General features: G+C 40.5%; 1 protein-coding gene across 1 annotated transcript in view; it reads right to left on the bottom strand.

Annotated features, from left to right (window-relative positions):
• The window catches only part of LRRIQ1 (leucine rich repeats and IQ motif containing 1), a 200674-nt gene that overhangs the window by 69766 nt on the left and 111145 nt on the right, over nucleotides 1–19763 (bottom strand). The window contains exons 18-19 of the mRNA XM_060245148.1: nucleotides 18099–18218; nucleotides 1259–1348 (exon numbers count right to left, since the gene is read on the bottom strand). Coding sequence (XP_060101131.1) covers nucleotides 1259–1348; nucleotides 18099–18218 — 210 coding nt within the window. The remainder of the gene's footprint in view (nucleotides 1–1258; nucleotides 1349–18098; nucleotides 18219–19763) is intronic.

Here is a 19763-nt window from a genome sequence, read left to right as displayed (position 1 = left end):
CAATGGCCTGACTGTAAGGCAGCTTTATATATTTATGTGCAGCTTGCCATGTAAATCTTATGGATCATATGCAGGTCTGCGACTGGGAACATTTAGTACTGGTTAATCAACTCTCCACATGACTTTGTAGAAATATGTGACAAGTCATGCTAGAAGTTCTTTTGGGATAAGGAGACTCAGAGCTGCATATTGGCTGTCCACATAAGACAATGTAGACCAGTAGTTCTTACTTTACACAGATGAGGCTCATGGCCAATGAAACTATATCTCTAAAAAACAAGCAAGAGCCCTGGAAGCATGCTTTAGGTTTTCACTGTAGCTGCCATTCGGCAAAGGCAAGACACATTTTAAGATGAAAAGCCAGCCTTCATAGCAGTATGAGCAGCCGTGGTTGAAACTTCAAAGAAACATCCGGCTATAGCACAGTTCTCCACTGTTGCATGCATACCATTTTGTTGGACCACAGCCATGGGGTATAACAGGATGCAGTCATTTGGAAATAATATACAACGCACATCCCAATTTACCAAAGACGTGAGCAGGTTATAACCTAGAAATATTTCAAAATTCAAATCAAGGCTAAGCATCCTTAATCTTCAGCATAATTACAGGGAATGGAATCCCACTGAAATCAGTGAAATGTCTTCCCAAGGAAGCAAGCTTAGGGTTTGTTTGCTAGGCTTTTGATTTAAGTACTGTCTTGAGAAAAAAATTAAATAGAAAGAAATTACATTAAGAATTATTGTCTGCAGTTTATGACCAAATTCTATCTTACTCTAAGCACAAATATTGTTGGAAACACATTGCATATAGCAAATGTAACATGAAGCTGAAACTTCAAAGTTTATCAAATAGCTAACAGACATTACAGTTCAATGATCTTTCACTGTTCTGAAAATCCTCAGCTGTTGCTTTATAATGCAGCCTTCGGTATTTTTAAAGGACTGTGTCAACTAGCAATTTTTAATCCACTGCCAAATGTGCAGCTGAAGCACATCATCTTCCTCTCCCCCACCCCACTGCTCCTTTTCGCTACTGTGAAGTAAAGTGTTGAAAGAATTCCAAAATAAAAAGGGGGAGAAATTAAGCAAATGAAAGCAAAGTTACATGAAAAATTACATCTGGGGATGAGGAGGAAGTCAGAGGCTTCTAAAAGCAATTATGTTTTTTCAGTCAATAAATTGCAGTATTAATCAACCCAAGATCCTCAAGGAATGAACAAAGGCCGAAGAGTAGGAAGGTCTCCTTGACATGTTACCTTTGGCGAGGGCAACTGGTCTGAGAATAGCAGTGTTTGTGAAAGGAAATGGGTGGAATCCAAAGCTGGCCATTCTTTCTGTATGACAGTCTGTTTTAAAAAAAATCAAGGAAGTCAATAGTGCAGGGATAGTATCAATTTCATTTTTGTAAGTTGTGTGAAGTACCATTTCATGCTGCTTTCAGTATTCTTGCACTATATATTAGAATTGACACCTGTAGTGTACCTACACCATGAGGAAAACTTTTGAATTAATTTATATCCCCTTTTTTCACAATTCAGAAGTGATTCAGTTGGGGGCAATATGGACTACACTCAGTTTAGCTGCTATTTAGTCACCCACTTCAACAGAGATTGTTCCCAGAAGCTGGTTCAATCTAAAAATTCATATTGAATTTTGCAAAGCTCAAAATTACGGATGTAATCTCTGTTCCAACTGACAGCCTAATTCTATGTCCATCCCTATAGGGCTCCCACTGCATATTCAGTGCATCTTCAGAAGAAAATTATTTCCTTTCTAAATTCCCCCTTTCTGTCATTTCTCATTTCCCTCCTGTTTTATTATTACTATCACTTTTATTTTTGTATTTCTTCCTTAATATACACCATACTTATATCATAGTGCTTTTAAAAAGTCAATTCTATTTAAAGATGAAGGCGAGGGATGAGCAGAAGTTAAATTTAAAATAGTGTAGTGACTTTTTATTATACAATCACAAAACATTTAAATGGAAAAAAGAGATTTGTGTATATCATTCGTATTTACATATTTGGTGTGGGAAAGACCCACAGAAACTATGCATACTTCATAAAGTATGGAGCAAGTTGTTCCTTGATAACAATCTGGTGCTTCATTTTTATATGGTCCCTTTCCCCCCAGACATAAAAGCTCTCAGTGACATAGCTAAAACATTTTTACACACCATTGTTAGGTTATATTTATTTCTTTGAGACTGCTATCTCTGTTTTTGAATACCTTAAGATAGGTATTCAGTAATTCTATATTAGCTTACAAAAAACAACTTACATTAAGTGAAAAAAGTACTACTCATTATTTCCCCACAATAAAAATATATAAGGACAAGGCCATATTATATTTATTTTGAAAGCACTATATCCTGGATGTTGATCAAGAACTAAATTGATTTTAGAATTGCTTTCTATATTTTTAAAAAGCTACTTAGATAATCTCTCTTACTAGAACTCTTAAGTGGGGTTTTTTTGCATCATTCTTATTTTTGAAATCAGAGGTCTTACTATCTGAAATTTACAACAGTAAGATTACCACAATGATTGGTTTTGAAAATCACCTGTGATGGATATGAACAGAGAAAATTTTGAATTGATTTGTATCTTTAAAATCTAGATAGAATTGGTTCATTTTATCCTTCAATTAGTTGTATCATTTTCCCTGTTCTCCATTTTCAGTTTAATACTATGAAGAACATTTCCTTGGTATTTTCTGGCAAGATAAAATTCAAAACAAGAAGGAAAAAGCATTATTATGAATTTATGTGTAGCTCTGTGGAATGGCTTTCCTAATATTTGGAGCGTAGCTCAGCATAGAAGTTGTATGGCATTCTTGCAATCTGATATATGTGTGAGTATTAGCTATTATAAAACACATCAGCTTTTATTTTTAGCACTGCTGCTGTAAACTTTAAAATTAACAAAATAAATTTAAATATACCAGAAGCAAAACTTCACAATACTTTTACCCAAAGGAATAGAAGAGATTCTCCAATGAGACTGCATGAAGAAAACTACTTAACAATGACATACACATGGATTTATGTATACAGTTCCTGCTCCAGTCTATTTAATGGTATTTATAGGAAAGTTATATGATCTTAGCTACACTGATGGCTCCTTTTTGCAAATCAGGAAAGTTGATGTTGACACAATTAGCACATACTTGGCGCAAGGTTGTCCAAGAACTATAGTAAGAAAATGACACAAATTCTTTGACTCTTTAGAAGCAGCTAAAATAAAGCCTCTAGGCTCTATGCTGGAAAAGATTAACTAGATCCCAGTATACCTCATCTTGTGTATAAAGACATCATAAACACCATGATATATTTTATAAAAAGTATAGAGCTTATGAAGGATCTACAAGACGGCTAAGTGCTCTGTAATTGATGGCAGACGACTGGATGGAGAAAGTTAACAAGAGAACATTATACTGAATAAGGATTCAGAGGTTGAAATCATAGGTATACAAAAAGGAATAAACAATTCCAGAATTCATAGTACTTAAAATGTACTACTATCTTAGGCACTCATTAGATATTACAATAGTGGTAGTGGAGCAATTTTTCCATGGGCTCATTCCATGGTGTACTGTAACATTCAAATGCCTGCCACTATGCGGATGAGCCAGTTATGTTGCCTGATCTTGCTCCTGGTCCCATCCAGGTGATGGCACTATGGGCTGTGCAAACACTACAGCAGATGTATGGAAGGAATCTGTGGGAAAGTAGCTATGAAGGCTGCAACTGCAAGCAGGACAGTAGAAAGACATTGAAATAAAGAAAGGAGAGATGTCTAAATACTAATTGCTGTAGCATCAATTACTATTGATAACACTTCTGAATTGTGCAAGTCAAATGTCCAGGTGAAGGGATTTTATAAAACACCAAGTGTCCAATGCTCTTAATTCATCTCCATTAGCTGATAACAATGAAGCTTGATGTCTAAGAAAAAGTTTTACCATCTTCTGCTTAAAAATAATTCTAGGAAATAATTCTAGGAAAAACTAAATACACCCTGACAATCACAACAAAACAAATAAAAACCACACACAACCAGGTAGTTTCCTCTGTCTTGGAAATTATCCAATTTATATTCAGGCATAAGAAACTCCCACAGTTTGAGTTGCGTTGTTAAAACTTCTTTTCAGCTACATAAAAAGAGCAAAATATTTAGTAATAGCATCTTCATTTTGTAAGCAATATTCAATCATGGCTACTTTCAGGGAAGATTTTTTAAAAATTCCCACATAGTTATATTAATATTTGTTTATTTACTTGATTTATATGCTACCTTTCCCTCAAAATAGGACCCCAAACAGTTTACACAGTCTTCAGTTCTTCATTTTATCCTCAACCCTGTGATGTAGGTTTGGCTGAGAGTGTGTGACTAGTGCAAGGCCACCTGTAATACATTCATGACAGAATGGGATCATTTTACATTGTGGGCAGAGGATCCAACAAGTGTTTTAGTCTTTATTATTAATTTTTTGTTTATAGTACATCTTTCTGATTGAAATTCAGTGAGTTTTTCCAGCTGCTTTCTATTGTTCATCTATGTGGCCAGCACAGAATTATGAATGAATGTTTCCTAGAACTAATATCTCCCTGACCATTATAGTTTAAATCAGGAGGACTCCACCATCCAATTATGAGGTTTCTAATTTCTGCTATGGGAATAGATGGTACCAGGCTCGTGAGAGAGGAAAGTAATGAGCCAGAAATGGAGCTCATAATATTGTCAACCACAATGCTTTCAGAAGCATTACAAGCCACTTCACAGATGGAACTTAGTGATCCAGAAGAGAATGAAAACTTCTTAATCTTTTCCTCTCTACAAAGACATAAAGAATACTTATTTACCCACCTTATTTACCCATCACTATATAAGAACATAAGAGAAGCCATGTTAGATCAGGCCAATGGCCCATCCAGTCCAACACTCTGTGTCACACAGTGGCAAAAAAAAATTATATATACACACACACTGTGGCTAATAGCCACTGATGGACCTCTGCTCCATATTTTTATCTAAACCCCTCTAGAAGCTGGCTATGCTTGTGGCCGCCACCACCTCCTGTGGCAGTGAATTCCACATGTTAATCACCCTTTGGGTGAAGAAGTACTTCCTTTTATCCGTTTTAACCTGTCTGCTCAGCAATTTCATCGAATGCCCATGAGTTCTTGTATTGTGAGAAAGGGAGAAAAGTACTTCTTTCTCTACTTTCTCCATACCATGCATTATCTTGCAAACCTCTATCATGTCACCCCGCAGTCGACGTTTCTCCAAGCTAACGAGTCCCAAGCGTTTCAACCTTTCTTCATAGGGAAAGTGTTCCAGCCCTTTAATCACTCTAGTTGCCCTTTTCTGGACTTTCTCCAATGCTATAATATCCTTTTTGAGGTGCGGCGACAAGAACTGCACACAGTACTCCAAATGAGACCGCAACATCGATTTATACAGGGGCATTATGATACTGGCTGATTTGTTTTCAATTCCCTTCCTAATAATTCCCAGCATGGCATTGGCCTTTTTCATTGCAAACGCACACTGCCTTGACATTTTCAGTGAGTTATCTACCACGACCCCAAGATCTCTTTCTTGGTCAGTCTCTGCCAGTTCACACCCCATCAACTTGTATTTGTAGCTAGGATTCTTGGCCCCAATGTGCATTACTTTGCACTTGGCCACATTGAACGGCATCTGCCACGTTGACGCCCACTCACCCAGCCTCAACAGATCCCTTTGGAGTTCCTCACAATCCTCTCTGGTTCTCATCACCCTGAACAATTTAGTGTCATCCGCAAACTTGGCCACTTCACTGCTCACTCCCAACTCTAAATCATTTATGAACAAGTTAAAGAGCATGGGACCCAGTACCGAGCCCTGCGGCACCCCACTGCTTACCGTCCTCCACTGCGAAGACTGCCCATTTATACTCACTCTCTGCTTCCTATTACTCAGCCAGTTTTTGATCCACAAGAGGACCTGTCCTTTTACTCCATGACTCTCAAGCTTTCTAAGGAGCCTTTGATGAGGAACTTTATCAAAAGCTTTCTGGAAGTGAAGGTAAACAACATCTATCAGGTCTCCTTTGTCCACATGTTTGTTCACCCCCTCAAAGAAATGTAACAGGTTAGTGAGGCAAGATCTTCCCTTACAGAACCCATGCTGAGTCTTCCTCAATAACCCGTGTTTATCATGTGCCTACTCATTCTGTCCTTGATAATGGTTTCTACCAACTTTCCCGGTATTAAAGTCAGACTGACTGGCCTGTAATTTCCCGGATCTCCTCTGGAACCTTTTTTAAAGATGGGGGTGACATTTGCTACCTTCCAGTCCTCAGGAACGGAGGCAGATTTCAATAAAAGACTACAGATTTTTTTAGAAGATCTACAAGTTCAACTTTGAGTTCCTTTAGAACTCTTGGATGTATGCCATCGGGACCCGGTGACTTATTAGTTTTTAATTTATCTATCAGTTGTAGGACCTCCTCTTTTGTCACCTCAATCTGACTCAGGTCTTTCAACACCCTTTCCAAAATTAGTGGTTCTGGGGCGGGCAAAAAGTTTTCATCTTTCACAGTGAAGACGGAGGCAAAAAATTCATTCAGCTTCTCAGCCATTTCCCTATCCTCCTTCAGTAATCCTTTTATCCCATGGTCATCCAAGGGCCCCACTGCCTCCCTGGCTGGTTTCCTACTTCTAATATATTTGAAGAAATTTTTATTGTTGGTCTTTATGTTTTTTGCAATATGCTCCTCATAGTCCCTTTTTGCCTTCCTGATCACAGTCTTGCATTTGATTTGCCACAGCCTGTGTTCCCTTTTACTAATCTCACTTGGATTGGTTTTCCAACGCTTAAAGGAGTCCTTCTTACCTTTTACAGCTTCCATTACTTTGTTTGTTAACCATGCAAGCCTTTTCTTATGCCTGTTTGTACCTTTCCTAACTTGTGGTATGTATTTTATCTGAGCTTCTAGGATTATAGTTTTAAATAGTCTCCAAGCTTCCCCAAGGTTTTTGACCGTATTTACCTTTCCTTTCAGTTTCCTCCTCACATGCCTCTTCATCTCAGTGTATTTACCTCTTTTAAAGTTAAACGTGGTTGTGGCGGTCTTTTTGGGCAACTCCCTATTTATACAAACGGTGAAGTCAATAACATTATGGTCACTGCTCCCAAGCGGCGCAATCACTTTTACATCTCTCACCAAGTCTTGGACATTACTTAGGACCAAATCCAGGATCGCCCCACCCCTGGTGGGTTCTGAGACCATCTGCTCCATAGCACAGTCATTGAGAGCATCAAGAAACTCAATCTCTTTCTCTTGACCAGAACACATATTGACCGGGACCATAAGACGCACCTTTGTCTACGTGCGCAAATGGTCATCTTCGGTGATGCGGGCGCCATTGCAGCCTTCGGGCCGCCTCGGCCGGGGGCCGCACGCAGGCACGAGAGAAACATGCCGGTGCCTGCGAAGTGCAGGATTTGCGGTGAGGGCGATCTCGCCGCTTGTCTCCCAGCCAGGCACGCAAGCGCGGGGCAAGCATGCCTGGCTGGGAGACAAGCGGCGAGATCGCTCCCTGCAAAGTGCTGGGTTGGCGATGGGGGTGGAGGGAGCGATCTCGCCGCTTGTCTTCCAGCCAGGCGTGCTTGCCCCGCGCTTGCGTGCCTGGCTGGGAGACAAGTGGCGAGATTGCTCCCTCTGCCCCCATCGCCAACCCAGCACTTTGCAGGGAGCGATCTCGCTGCTTGTCTCCCAGCCAGGCACGCAAGCGCGGGGCAAGCACGCCTGGCTGGGAGACAAGCGGCGAGATCGCTCCCTGCAAAGTGCTGGGTTGGTGATGGGGGCGGAGGGAGCGATCTCGCCACTTGTCTTCCAGCCAGGCACGCAAGCACGGGACAAGCACGCCTGGGAGACAAGCGGCGAGATCGCTCCCTGCAAAGTGCTGGGTTGGCGATGGGGGCGGAGGGAGCGATCTCGCCGCTTGTCTCCCGGGGGCTGCAGGCCCCTCCCCCCTCATCTTTTAGTATTCGGACCATAAGACGCACGCACTTCCCCCCCACTTTTGGGGGGGAGAAAAGTGCGTCTTATGGTCCGAAAAATACGGTAGTTTAAAAACTGCTCTGCCACTTTTTTGATTTAAGCGCCAGCAGCCTGGTTCCATCCGGGGACAAGTGGAGACCGTCTCTTTTGTACAGCTCCTGCTTGTTCCAGAAAGCATCCCAGTGCCTAACAAACTTAAACCATTCCTCCTTACACCATCATCTCATCCACACATTGAGACTTCTAATTTGTGCCTGTCTCTCCTGCCCTGCACGTGGAACAGGTAGCACTTCTGAGAAGGCTATCTTGGAGGTCCTGGCCTTAAGTCTCCCGCCTAGCAGCCTAAATTTTTCCTCCAGGACCTCACGACTGCATTTCCCCACATCGTTGGTGCCAACATGCACCACGACCACAGGCTCCTCCCCAGTTCAAGGCATCCAACTGTTTAATTGAACTCAGCTGAAAAGGAAAGACTAAACTGGGTGTCATCCACATGTTAATGACACCTCAAACCAAACCTCTGCATGACCTCTCTTAGTCATTTCATATAGATGTTAAACAGTATACAGAACAAAACAGAGACTAGTGGGACCCCATATTTCAAATGTCAGGAGTCAAACATTTGTCCTCCAATATCACCTTCTGAAATTGAATTAAGCCACCAGAACTTGGTGCTCTCGATAACCATTTCAGTCACTCCAACAACCCAACCATCAAATCCTCTCTGGCTAACTACTGTAAGCCAAGATGGGCAAAAATTGAGAATAGATGTGGCAGACTATACTCCCCCAAGCAGCTTTGTGTGCATTATTTCTTTGTTTCCCCCTCCTCCCTCCATGCACAATCAATTATCACTCTTCTTCATTTTTAATTCTTTTTAGAAGCCAATAACTTATTAAAATAACACAAAACTGATCACAAAATAAATGGCTGTGTAAACATTACGTCGGCTATGTGAATGCATTTTGACTGTTGGTTATAAACAGCAGAATCCCAGAGATCAAATATTACATACTTCTGTCCAATTTAGCATGCTCAATGATTATTCATGGATCACATTTGGTCAGTTTATATGTTGGTATTTTTCATATTTTGCGTAACATTTTAAAATTTATACTAAACTATAAATTCATAATTATTTGTAGAAAAAAATAGGATTATATTGAATCAATATTCTACTTGCATTAATTCTCCAATGATATTAATGTACAGAACATTATTGCTTTAATAAGCAATTCCCTCAACACCTCTTTCTCTCTCTTAAAAACTTGAACTGCACTAATCTTCTATCAATTGTCAGAAATAATTTATAGCAATATTAATCTATTCCATCTGACTTTCCCAGAAAACTTTTGGTTTGACTTTGTAAATATTCTTCAACCTGCCCTTGCTGAATTCCATTCTCTCTCTTTCCCTAAACCAGAGTTCAGACATGCACCATCATTTAAAAAAAGACTGGTTGAAGAATAGCTGCTCAAAATTCAGTCCATTTTTTTTAGTGTAATTTTAAAAATTTTACTGTCCCTCCTTGCAAGAACTTTTTGTGTTCTGGAACATGAATGCTCACATTCCAACAGTCAATGGGCTAATTTCACACTATTATGCCCTTTCACTTTTGCAAAAAACGGCATAAACAAAACCTTGACAAAAGCCTTTTCTTTAATTCAGCTCCTGTTTCCTGGGATTCACTTTCCCAGACAGCTAGTGCCTCTTACATGGCTGGCTGGGCGAAAAAGGGGTTTCAGAATTTCTATGCTAAATATGTTTAATTTTTTAAAATATATAATTCAGTCATATTATACTAGATTCTTATGAATTTAGGCCAGATTATACTGTTCTCCATATATATTCCATATATACTCCACATATATTTAATCATTCAGCTGCCATGCATTATAATAACAGAATATTGAAAAATCAATGCACCTTGACCATAAGTAACACCTATGGCTACATAATCATAAACCATTTTGGAAATACCCCAGATACGGAAGCCTATTTTTCTGAAATGTTAGTTTTATAACATTTTTTTAAAAATTGAATTCATAGCTGTCCAACTATAATATTAAGATGATAGAAATTTATGTGCCAACATTAATAGCTTTTTAGATTACTTATTTCTGAGCAGATTTCATATGTTGTGCTAAGAACTTCACGTAAGTCATAATAAGTGGGGGGGAAACAAAGCTTACTGAATAGGAAGCCATTAGTTATAGCATAGAAAACTGGCTTACAACATCAAGGATGAGAGTCTGCCCAAGACCACCAAGAATTATTGTTCTTAGAGATTTCAATGTACATGCTAGGGATGCCTTAGGAGGTTAAACTCAGGACTTCATGACTGACATGGAAACCACAGAACTGTCTCAGGTCATGATGGGTCCAACGCACAAAAAAGGACATATGCTGAACTTTTTTCCCCTTCTGTACTAAGCTGCTTGCTGGTGAAATGATTAGAGGTCCAGCACTTCTTATGGTCACATCACTGTCTTCTGAAGGCATGGGTAAGCTTGGTGCCTACTCCATGTAGGTGGTGGTGGATCAATTTGGATAGTTCATCCTTGGAGATTAATGGATCCTGTTGCTTTCCAGATGGTTCTGGGGGATCTTTATTTCCAGCTGGCTCTGTGGAAGCCCTTGTAGCTGCATGGAATGATGGACTGGCTGGGGCCATAAACTGAGTCACTCCTTAGTGTCCTCTCTTGTGCTCATATAGGCCCCCACTTCCTTGGTTTAAATCCTAAAATTACATCCCAGGAAGGAGAGAGACAGAAATATTGTGCTCTATGAGCTAACCAAAGCAAATGGAATCCTTGCTTCAATTTGCCATTTGGCTAAACTATCAAGCAGTGTGATGGATCATTACTGATTTCCCTTTTTGGTATCTTAATTTCAATTATTCAGACTTTTGAAGTGATTGATCAAAAGCAGTTTTGGAGGGAAAGTTTGCCTGTACCCCTAAATTCTAAATAATTTTTTAAAAGAAACTCTGGACATGAGGCTGGATGGGAATTGTGTTGCTATGACTGGAATTCAGACTTGTGCCAAAACCTGGAGAATCCCTGTCAGGCATGCCAAGATGCTTGGTCTTGGATCCATTCCCAGGATGGGAAAGTTGAGGATTAGTTGACAAAATTAGTATTCTGCCTGAAGTTATTTGTCAACTGATTGTTCACAATTACCTGTGTTTTCTGTGATTTATGTTTAGCTAATAAATATTTGTTTTAATAATAATTTATGCATGTGAACTGATTACACATTAATCCTATCCACATTTAGCCAGACTACTCTGTTTATGCTGATTGTTTACATAAACTGACAGAGAGAGAGAGAGAAAAGAGGGGAGAGAACAGAAGCCCAGGAAATCTCTGATTCACCCTCAAGAACACCCTACCAAATTTATGGTATACAAGACAGTTAGGGAAAAAAACATAAGAGGCAAGGGGAATTCTCTTTCTCGGGCAGCAAATGACTGGAGTAACAACCATAAATGAAAGGGAGGGTGGAAAGCGAAAAGTTTTTTAAAATAGCTGCACTTCTTGGTCTTTGGATGGCGACTCTCAATGCAAGATTCCCAGTTGTGATATTTTAGTAAGGTTTGTGCTGATAAAATTTCTCATCTGAACCAACATGGAGATCAAAAGTTGAGAGCAGATCCAGCACCTGAGAACATGTGGTGATGGAAAGCTCCAGGGATTCTTGGATAACCCATTGTCAGGAACAAGTCCCTGACAGTTATGGCTTTGGTGTCTCACTGCTGTTTCTATTGTTGGTATTGTTATCCTTGCTCATTAATGATTTACTATTATTACACTGTATTCTAGCTTTCATGTTTTTATTTATTTTTTAGGCTAATATTCCACACTTTCCTGTAAACGGGCTCAAGGAAGATCACAACATATAAAATAACAATAAAAAACCTACAGATCAAAGTTAAAACACCACATTAAAATTAAACAGTAAAACAATAAATAAAATGCACCGCTGGCGGATAGAGCACAGCATATCAAGTAACCAGTTATAGGCCCACATTAAACGATGGTATTAGCAATAGGATAGCACAATGTCACCACAAGGGAGGCCAAGTGATGGAATAATAGGACGCCCACTGCCTCAAACATAGGCCCGATGGAACAGCTCCGTCTTGCAGGCCCTACAATATGGCAGTAGTTTGGGTTGTTGATTCTCGCGCTATGCGTAGTGAGTGCAGTGACTGAAGATGAAGAGATTAAGTCTAGCATACAGTAGCTGTTAAACTATGTACATTTATTTTCAGAATATATCTCAGACTGACAAAACGCTCCGCACACCTTCACCATCCAAACTCCCAACACATATTAAGGTTCATCTGTACATTTATACAATCCACAAGTCTGTCTGACCAATCAGGCCAGTGCTGAGTCATGTTGACTCTACCTTGGCTGATGCAACCTGGCACTCTGCCACATTGCCTCCGCCAGCCAGATGATCTACTGTCACTTCAACTGTTTGCTGCAATCTGGATACTGTCACATATATCAACACCCCTCCTCAGGATCAGATTACAAGTTGCAACAGCTCTCTCAGTTTTACAAATCTTTCCAAGGTTACATTTTTTGTGAATACATCTGCAACATTGTCTTCAGAGTTACAACACTTTAACACTATCAGTTATTTATTAATTCTTTCTGTACCATTTTATTAACACACATGTAGCAGCCAGCACTGCCTTTTTCCGGATACACACTTTCTCTAGGCAGTTCAGTTTAATTGGCTTCACATTGCCCATTTCATTCACATTTTCTGGCACCTTTTATTGGTTTAACAAATTGCATTGTACATCTAGTTTCATTTCTTTGTTTAGTTTGCAGCTTGTTACAATCAATCTCCGTAGTCCAAATCCAGCACACTTTGATAACACCTAGGCTCTGCAGTAGGCACATAGTTTACGTCAGTGTCATAGCCATACCTCCTTGGAGGCACCCCTTTATTCACTCTGGAAGACACTCGGACCTTTGCCTGAAGGTTGTTAGACTCATCAGGCGTTTCTTGCTTTACAGCCTCTGCACTACTAGAGCTTTCAGCTCTTTGCCCATCCTCCTCTGAGGAAGAAGTTTCTTGTTTCACACTCCCTTCCTCACTCAAGGAAATTTTTTGTTTAACATGCCCCTCCTCAACCTGCTGTGCTGGTAATTCTACACCACCAGGCAGCTCATTGGCATGCATTTTGCTCCAGTTATTGTCCTCACAAAATGACGCAGATCTGCTGAATTTTATTGCATTACGGTCATCAGTGAACCTGTAAGCTTTCATCCCATTCTGATATCCTAGGAACAACAGCTTTCTTGCCCTGGGACCTCCTTTCCTTCGTTTATTAAGTGGTATGTTTACCCAGGCTTTTGTTCCAAAGATTTTCAGAAAATTTAAGTTGGGATTCTTCCCATACAAAACTCTTTATGGTATATCATCAGTTGCTTCTGCCCAAAGCCTGTTAATTAGAAAACACGCTGTCTTTAGCGCTTCCCCCCAATAGGAGATTTTGAGCCCACTATCTTTTAACATTGCATGGGTCATCGTTTGAAGAATTCCCCCTCTACGCTCCACAATCCCATTCTCAGCTGGGGTAGAAACATTTGCCAACCTATGATGAATTCCTTGGTCTCTGAGCCAGGAGATGAATTCCTTTCCTGTAAATTCTCCTCCCTGATCAGTCTGCAGGGCACTGATGGTAAAGTTTAATTGCCTCTGCACTCGTTTAGACCAATACTTAAAAGTTGGAAACACATCAGACTTTTTCTGCATGGCATAGACCCAAGTGAAGCAATTCAGGTCATCTACCAGGATTAGGGCAAACTTATTTTAGACACACTCGGTGCAAACGGCCCGATTATATCTGCATGTATCAATTGTAAAGGTCTCTCTGAGACTCTATTACTCACTTTTGCTATGGGGTAAGCTTTGGTTTTGCTTGTTTACATACATTGCAGTCTAGATAAGCATTGCATGGTTCAACCTTTTCCTTTCCCAGAATAGCCAGTGTCTTATTTAAAGTATTGTAGCTGGCAAGCCCCAACCTCCTGTGCAATCTATGGATGCAATTATGGTGAGGCTGCCAATTACAAACCACCTGTGCTCTAATTCCCTTTTGTTCAAGCACAAATACATTATCGTTTAGCATACCTCTGGCTAGCACCTTACGTTCCTTAGATATATTACACCCATGCTCATTAAAGAATACAGTAAAGCCTGCTTTAGTCAGCACAGAAACGCTTAACAGGCTTGTCTCCAAGCTACACACAGCACATTTACAAATCTGTGTCTCAATTCTGGAAAATATACAGTTCCTTGGCATAAGACTTCAGCCTTTCTGCCATCTGCCAAACTCACAACTTTAAGGCTTGCTGGTTTAGTGTCCTCCAATAGTCTCTTTTCTTTGCAAAACATCTGGGTAGCCCCCGAGTCTATAATCCACGGAGTGTTCTGCAGACACACGTTAGTCCTCACCAGAGTTGCCTGCTGGCTTTGTGCCAACCTCTGCTTGCCTCTCCGTCTCTCCGGGCAGCTCCTCCGCAGATGTGAATCACTCCCACACAAAAAGCATTTCTTCTTCACCTGCAGCACCCTCTCCACTGGTAGCTGCTGCCAGCTGGAAGCAACTCCTCCACTTACTGGCTCTGGCTTCCTCTGGCACGGCTGGACGTGAGCTTTCTGCTTGCGGCACTCCTGTTGTCTCTGGTCCTCTGCCAATAACTTCCCCATTATGTAGCTCAAGGTTAGCTTCTCTGAATCTTGGCCCTCGAATGCCACTAGCAGCATGTCGAACCACTCATGCAGGGAACTCAGGATTATGTATACTTTATCCTCCTTGGGGATTGTTTTACCACGCTGCTCAAGTTCTTGAAAACAAGCAGATGAAGAATTAAGATGTTCTCTCACCATCTCTGGAGGGCCTGGAACTCCTCAGGGAGCTGATTCCACCAGGCAGGGGCCAGGGCTGAAAAGACCCTGGCCCTGGTTCAGGCAAGATGGACATCTTTAGGCCCAGTGGTGGTCAGGAGGTGTTGTGTAGCTGATTGCAACAACTTCTGGGGTGTATATGGAGAAAGGCGGTCCCTCAGGTATGTTGGTCCTAGCACTGGTGCAGTGCTGCCTGAATGCTTGCCCGCAAAGGCAATGCAGTTAACAGCTGTGCTGCCGCATTCTGCACTAGCTGGAATTTCCAGATCAGCTGCAAGGGTAAGCCTGCGTAGAGCGAGTTACAGTAATCCAACCTGGAAGTGACCATTGCATGGATCACAGTAGCTAAATCCTGAGGAGATAGGTAGGGCATCAGCTGCCTGGCCTGCCAAAGATGGTGAAAGGAGATCAAGCAACTGCTGCGACCTGGGCCTCCATGGTAAGTGAGGCATCCAGTATCACTCCCAGACTCCTCACCTTCTGAGCCAGTGCAAGAGATGCACTGTCCAGGGTTGGGAGTCGAAGCCCCAACTTTAGGCCCCCAAGGTTTAGGTACAGGACTTCCGTCGTGGTTGGATTGAGCTTCAGCCAGCTTTGTCACAACCATTCAGCCACAGCTTCCAAAGCCCCAGTCAAATTATTCAGAGTAGTGTTTGAATGGCTGTCCAACAACAGATAGAGCTGGGTGTCAGTCGCGTATTGGTGACAGCCCAGCCCCAAACCTCGATCAATCTGAGCAAGGAGGCGCATATAGATGTTAAACATCATTGGCAAGAGAATAGCTCCTTGCGGTACACCACACTGAAGTGGGTGCTGCAAATAGGTCTGCTCGCCTAGGGCCACCCTTTGTCCCCGACCATGGAGAAAGGAGGAGAACCACTGTGAGGCAATCCCCTGGACTCCTATGTCGGCAAGGCGGTGGGTCATTAGATCATAGTCGACTGTGTCAAATCCTGCTGAAAGATCTAGCAATAGCAGTAGCGCTGATCCGCCTTGATCCAGATGCCTTCTGGGGTCATCTGTGAGGGCAACCAAGACAGTCTCCATGCCATGCTCAGGGTGGGAGCCAGACTGGAAAGGGTTGAGGATAGAGGTGTCCTCCAGGAAAGCTTGAAACTGCTCCACCTCCGCTTTCTCAATTACCTTACCCAGAAATGGAGGATTCGAGACTGGGCAGTAATTGGCCAGAGATGGCTTCTTCAAAAGCGGACGTACCACTGCCTCTTTGAGCCTAACTGGGAAAGTCCCTGATGACAGGGACAGATTAATAATATCAACAGATCAGTTTATTAACCACATATTGTAATTTTAATCACGAGTATTAATGCCCATTGATCTTCTTTGAGTATTTGATATTTTATGTGTAGTGGAATGTGCTAGGCCTGCAGGTGGAAAGGGACCACGAGGTGACAGCTCTAATCTGGTGTCCCTGAGCAACGCTGATAGGGACCAACTGAAAAGGGAAGGGTATTTGGAATGTGACCTTGACAGGAGGTAACAATGAGGCCTGAGAATGAACTTTATATTAATTCAAGAAACTTTTGGCAGGTGTGGGAAAAAGGGGAGCCATTATTCTGTAATCTAAAATTGCCTGATAACTTTCAAGGCATTTCAGTCTGACAAGTCCTGGTCTTGTGAATGCATGCTATTAATATTTGCTACAAGCCTCATAATTAAAAACTTCTTTTGAACTAACTTAAGGAGCCTCATGATTGAACTTGGGCAAAACTGTACAACCATATCTGGGCTTAACACATTTCAGTCTATCTTCAGACATAGGTTAGGAACTGTGACAACGTCAGTTGCACTTCATTTAAAGCTGGTAAGGAGTCAGTCATCTTTGTTGAAACTGTTAGATCTTTCCACAGCCTTTGATACACATGACCACTCCATTTTTATTGATAGGGTGGAATATGGAGTTGGTATTAAGGAACAGCTGGTTTCATCTTTTAGATAGACACAGAGTTTCCACTGTAAACCAGCAAACATGAGCTATAGATAAGCAGGCCTTCTGAATACAGGAGACTGCCAAAAGGCATTTGATGAGCTTAGCTGACTCATATGGGGGAAGGATCATATGGGGAAAGGCAGTTCATCAGATATATGGGTTCTAGGCCATGAAGGGCATTAAAGGTAACAATTAACACACTGAATTGTGGCTAGTAAAAATAGGTAACCACTGAAGTTGATGAAGCACAGGTGTTATATGACCATACTGATTTAAACCAGTCAATCATCTAGCAACAGCATTCTGTACCAAGTTTCTGAATAGTTTACAAGGGCAGCCCCATATATAGAACATTATAATAATTTATCTTGAGATTCAAGTGACATGGATCAATATGGCAAGGTCAACATGAACAAAATAGATGACCAGTTGGCCCTTAAGACAACCCAGAAACTTCAGTTGGTTCAGAATGCAGCAGCCCGATTATCATCAGGGACTAGCCAGAGAGATCACAGCTTGTCTATCTTGAAACAGCTATATTGGCTACCAGTTTGTTTCCAAATCCACTGAAAGTACCATTGTTCCTACTCTGTGGCATGGGCTTCTTGAGGAGGTGAGGGGGGAAACTATCTTAAAGAGATTTTTAAGGGACACTGGAAGGCTGTTTTATTTTTCATTGTTTTTAATGGAATATAACTGCAGGTATCTCTGGAAGAAAGGGGATTTTTGGAGGTTTTGGTCAGTTACTTTAAAATTGTAATGTTTCTAATTATTCATGAATCCTTGAGCTATGAGAAAAGGCAGGGTATAAATATTTAAATGAATAACAAATATAAACAAAAAAATCATTGTTCTCTTTCCATTCTGATGTAAATTAGGGTGAAAGAGAGTAACCCAGCAAACTTCCATGGGCAACTGGTAATTCTGATCTGGGCATCTCATATGCCCACTCATGTGCCATATGCTATCTGACACTCAAAACACTACACCACAGTGACTTTTGAATTTGATGAACGGAGCTCTGAGTCACAAAACTTTATATTGAAATGCTAATCTTTGATGTGCCATGGGACTCCTGCTTAATTTTGCTCTGTTAATTAAATAACAGTTTAATGTTATTTCAGTCTAATGTGTAAGATTTAAAGTGGTCTACTTACATCATCAAACATAAAGTCATCCACATTTACTTCTTGAAAGTCATCTTCAAGTTCATCAGTTTTAACAGCTGCCAGGGCATTAGCTAGTTTCTTTCGCAGATGGAAACCTCTCCAAAGTGCCTAAACAAAAAACATAAAGCATGTTAGATGAGGCCATAGATCAAATCCAAATCCCAATTCTTTATGTGAGGAAGATAAAACAGAGTAGACTTCTTTTTTGGTAATACCTCGATGATCTGTTTTTTGAACTTTATTTGACATTTAGAACTACAAGACAAATTAAATATCAGCACATGCCTAGAGCTCAGAATACTCAGGAGATTTGACTCAAGTAAGGAGAATGGAATCCTAAAACTCCCTCAACTACAAACCAAGGTCAACTAATTAATTATTTGACAATTCCTTTAGGACCTATTATAAGCTTATGGAAAGAAGATATACAAAAAAGAATTAAGTGCTAACTTTCAAATTATGAAACACAAAAATTTTAAAAACCCCCACTTAGTTTTTTCCACTAACAACATATGTAGCCATATCAGCAATTAAACTTAGGCCAATCACTGTCACCTTCACAACCAACCTTGGCTAGTTTTTCAAGGAAGAATTTATTAGATGAGAGAGGTTTGTAATAATAAAAACTCCACATTAGAAAAGGGAGCATGGCACTTGTACTGTACATCAGATGTTTTATAGCCTTTACTGTTTTTGTGAGTTCAACATTCTGGACATCTATGCTGTCCTGTATAGGAACTGTGTATATGCAATATCAGTTGGGGTTTCTTTAAAAAAAACTGTTAGGAAAGAAAACAGAAATGGCATCAGGAGAATTAACAAAGCTAAAAAACAGGAGAATGAGGAGAGGTTTTCATCTACTTTCCCTTCCTCAGTGGTGCCACCTTTTTGGTACTCACAGGTCACAATGACTGCTAAGAGGAGAAATGGGAAGCATTAAAAGCCTGCCACCAAAAGAGACTTCCATTTGCTCAGCTATAGGATCTAACTAACCCTTTGCTATCCAATAAAATAAACAATAGAAGTCTATGTGTCATCTTATAATTATGTGGTTCAGTTTTACAGACCTCTATTGGTAGCAGAAATTACAAATAAATGCCACAATTGATTCCTTGTTTACCATCGCCCTACTTCTAAACATCTCTGCAGGCATATCTACCTCTGAGGCCAAAGTAGTGTAACTAAAATTCCGCACTAGACCATTTATCCTGGTTCAACTCTGTTCCCAAACTGACATTCTACACTTGACTTACGGAATCATAGAAACCACCTCTATGAGTTTATGATTATAAGATTCTTGTGTAGAAAATCAGTTTGGGGACAGGACTGAACCAGGATTAAAGACCTACTGCGGAATTTGAGTAAGTCTAACACAAGAGAAGTATAGCTGAAAAATCAATAAAACTACATCAGTTTAAGTAGTTTTTACATCACACTCTACCAATAAACAGATATGAAACTGACTGTTTAACATTTACATAATGTAAAGATCTTTTCTTCAGTAATGAATTGATAAGACAACTTTAACTGTAGCACAATCACAAAAAACATGGATAAGCAGATTTGTGAAGTTGGATTGGAATATTTGTAGATTCACTGCACTGAATATAAATCTGAAAAACAAAATGTGATGTTCTGATTTAGTTGGCTCAA

The sequence above is a fragment of the Heteronotia binoei genome, chromosome 8, assembly GCF_032191835.1.
Source record: "Heteronotia binoei isolate CCM8104 ecotype False Entrance Well chromosome 8, APGP_CSIRO_Hbin_v1, whole genome shotgun sequence".
In the NCBI taxonomy this organism is placed as follows: domain Eukaryota; kingdom Metazoa; phylum Chordata; class Lepidosauria; order Squamata; family Gekkonidae; genus Heteronotia; species Heteronotia binoei.
This window is presented reverse-complemented; position numbering and strand designations above follow the sequence as displayed.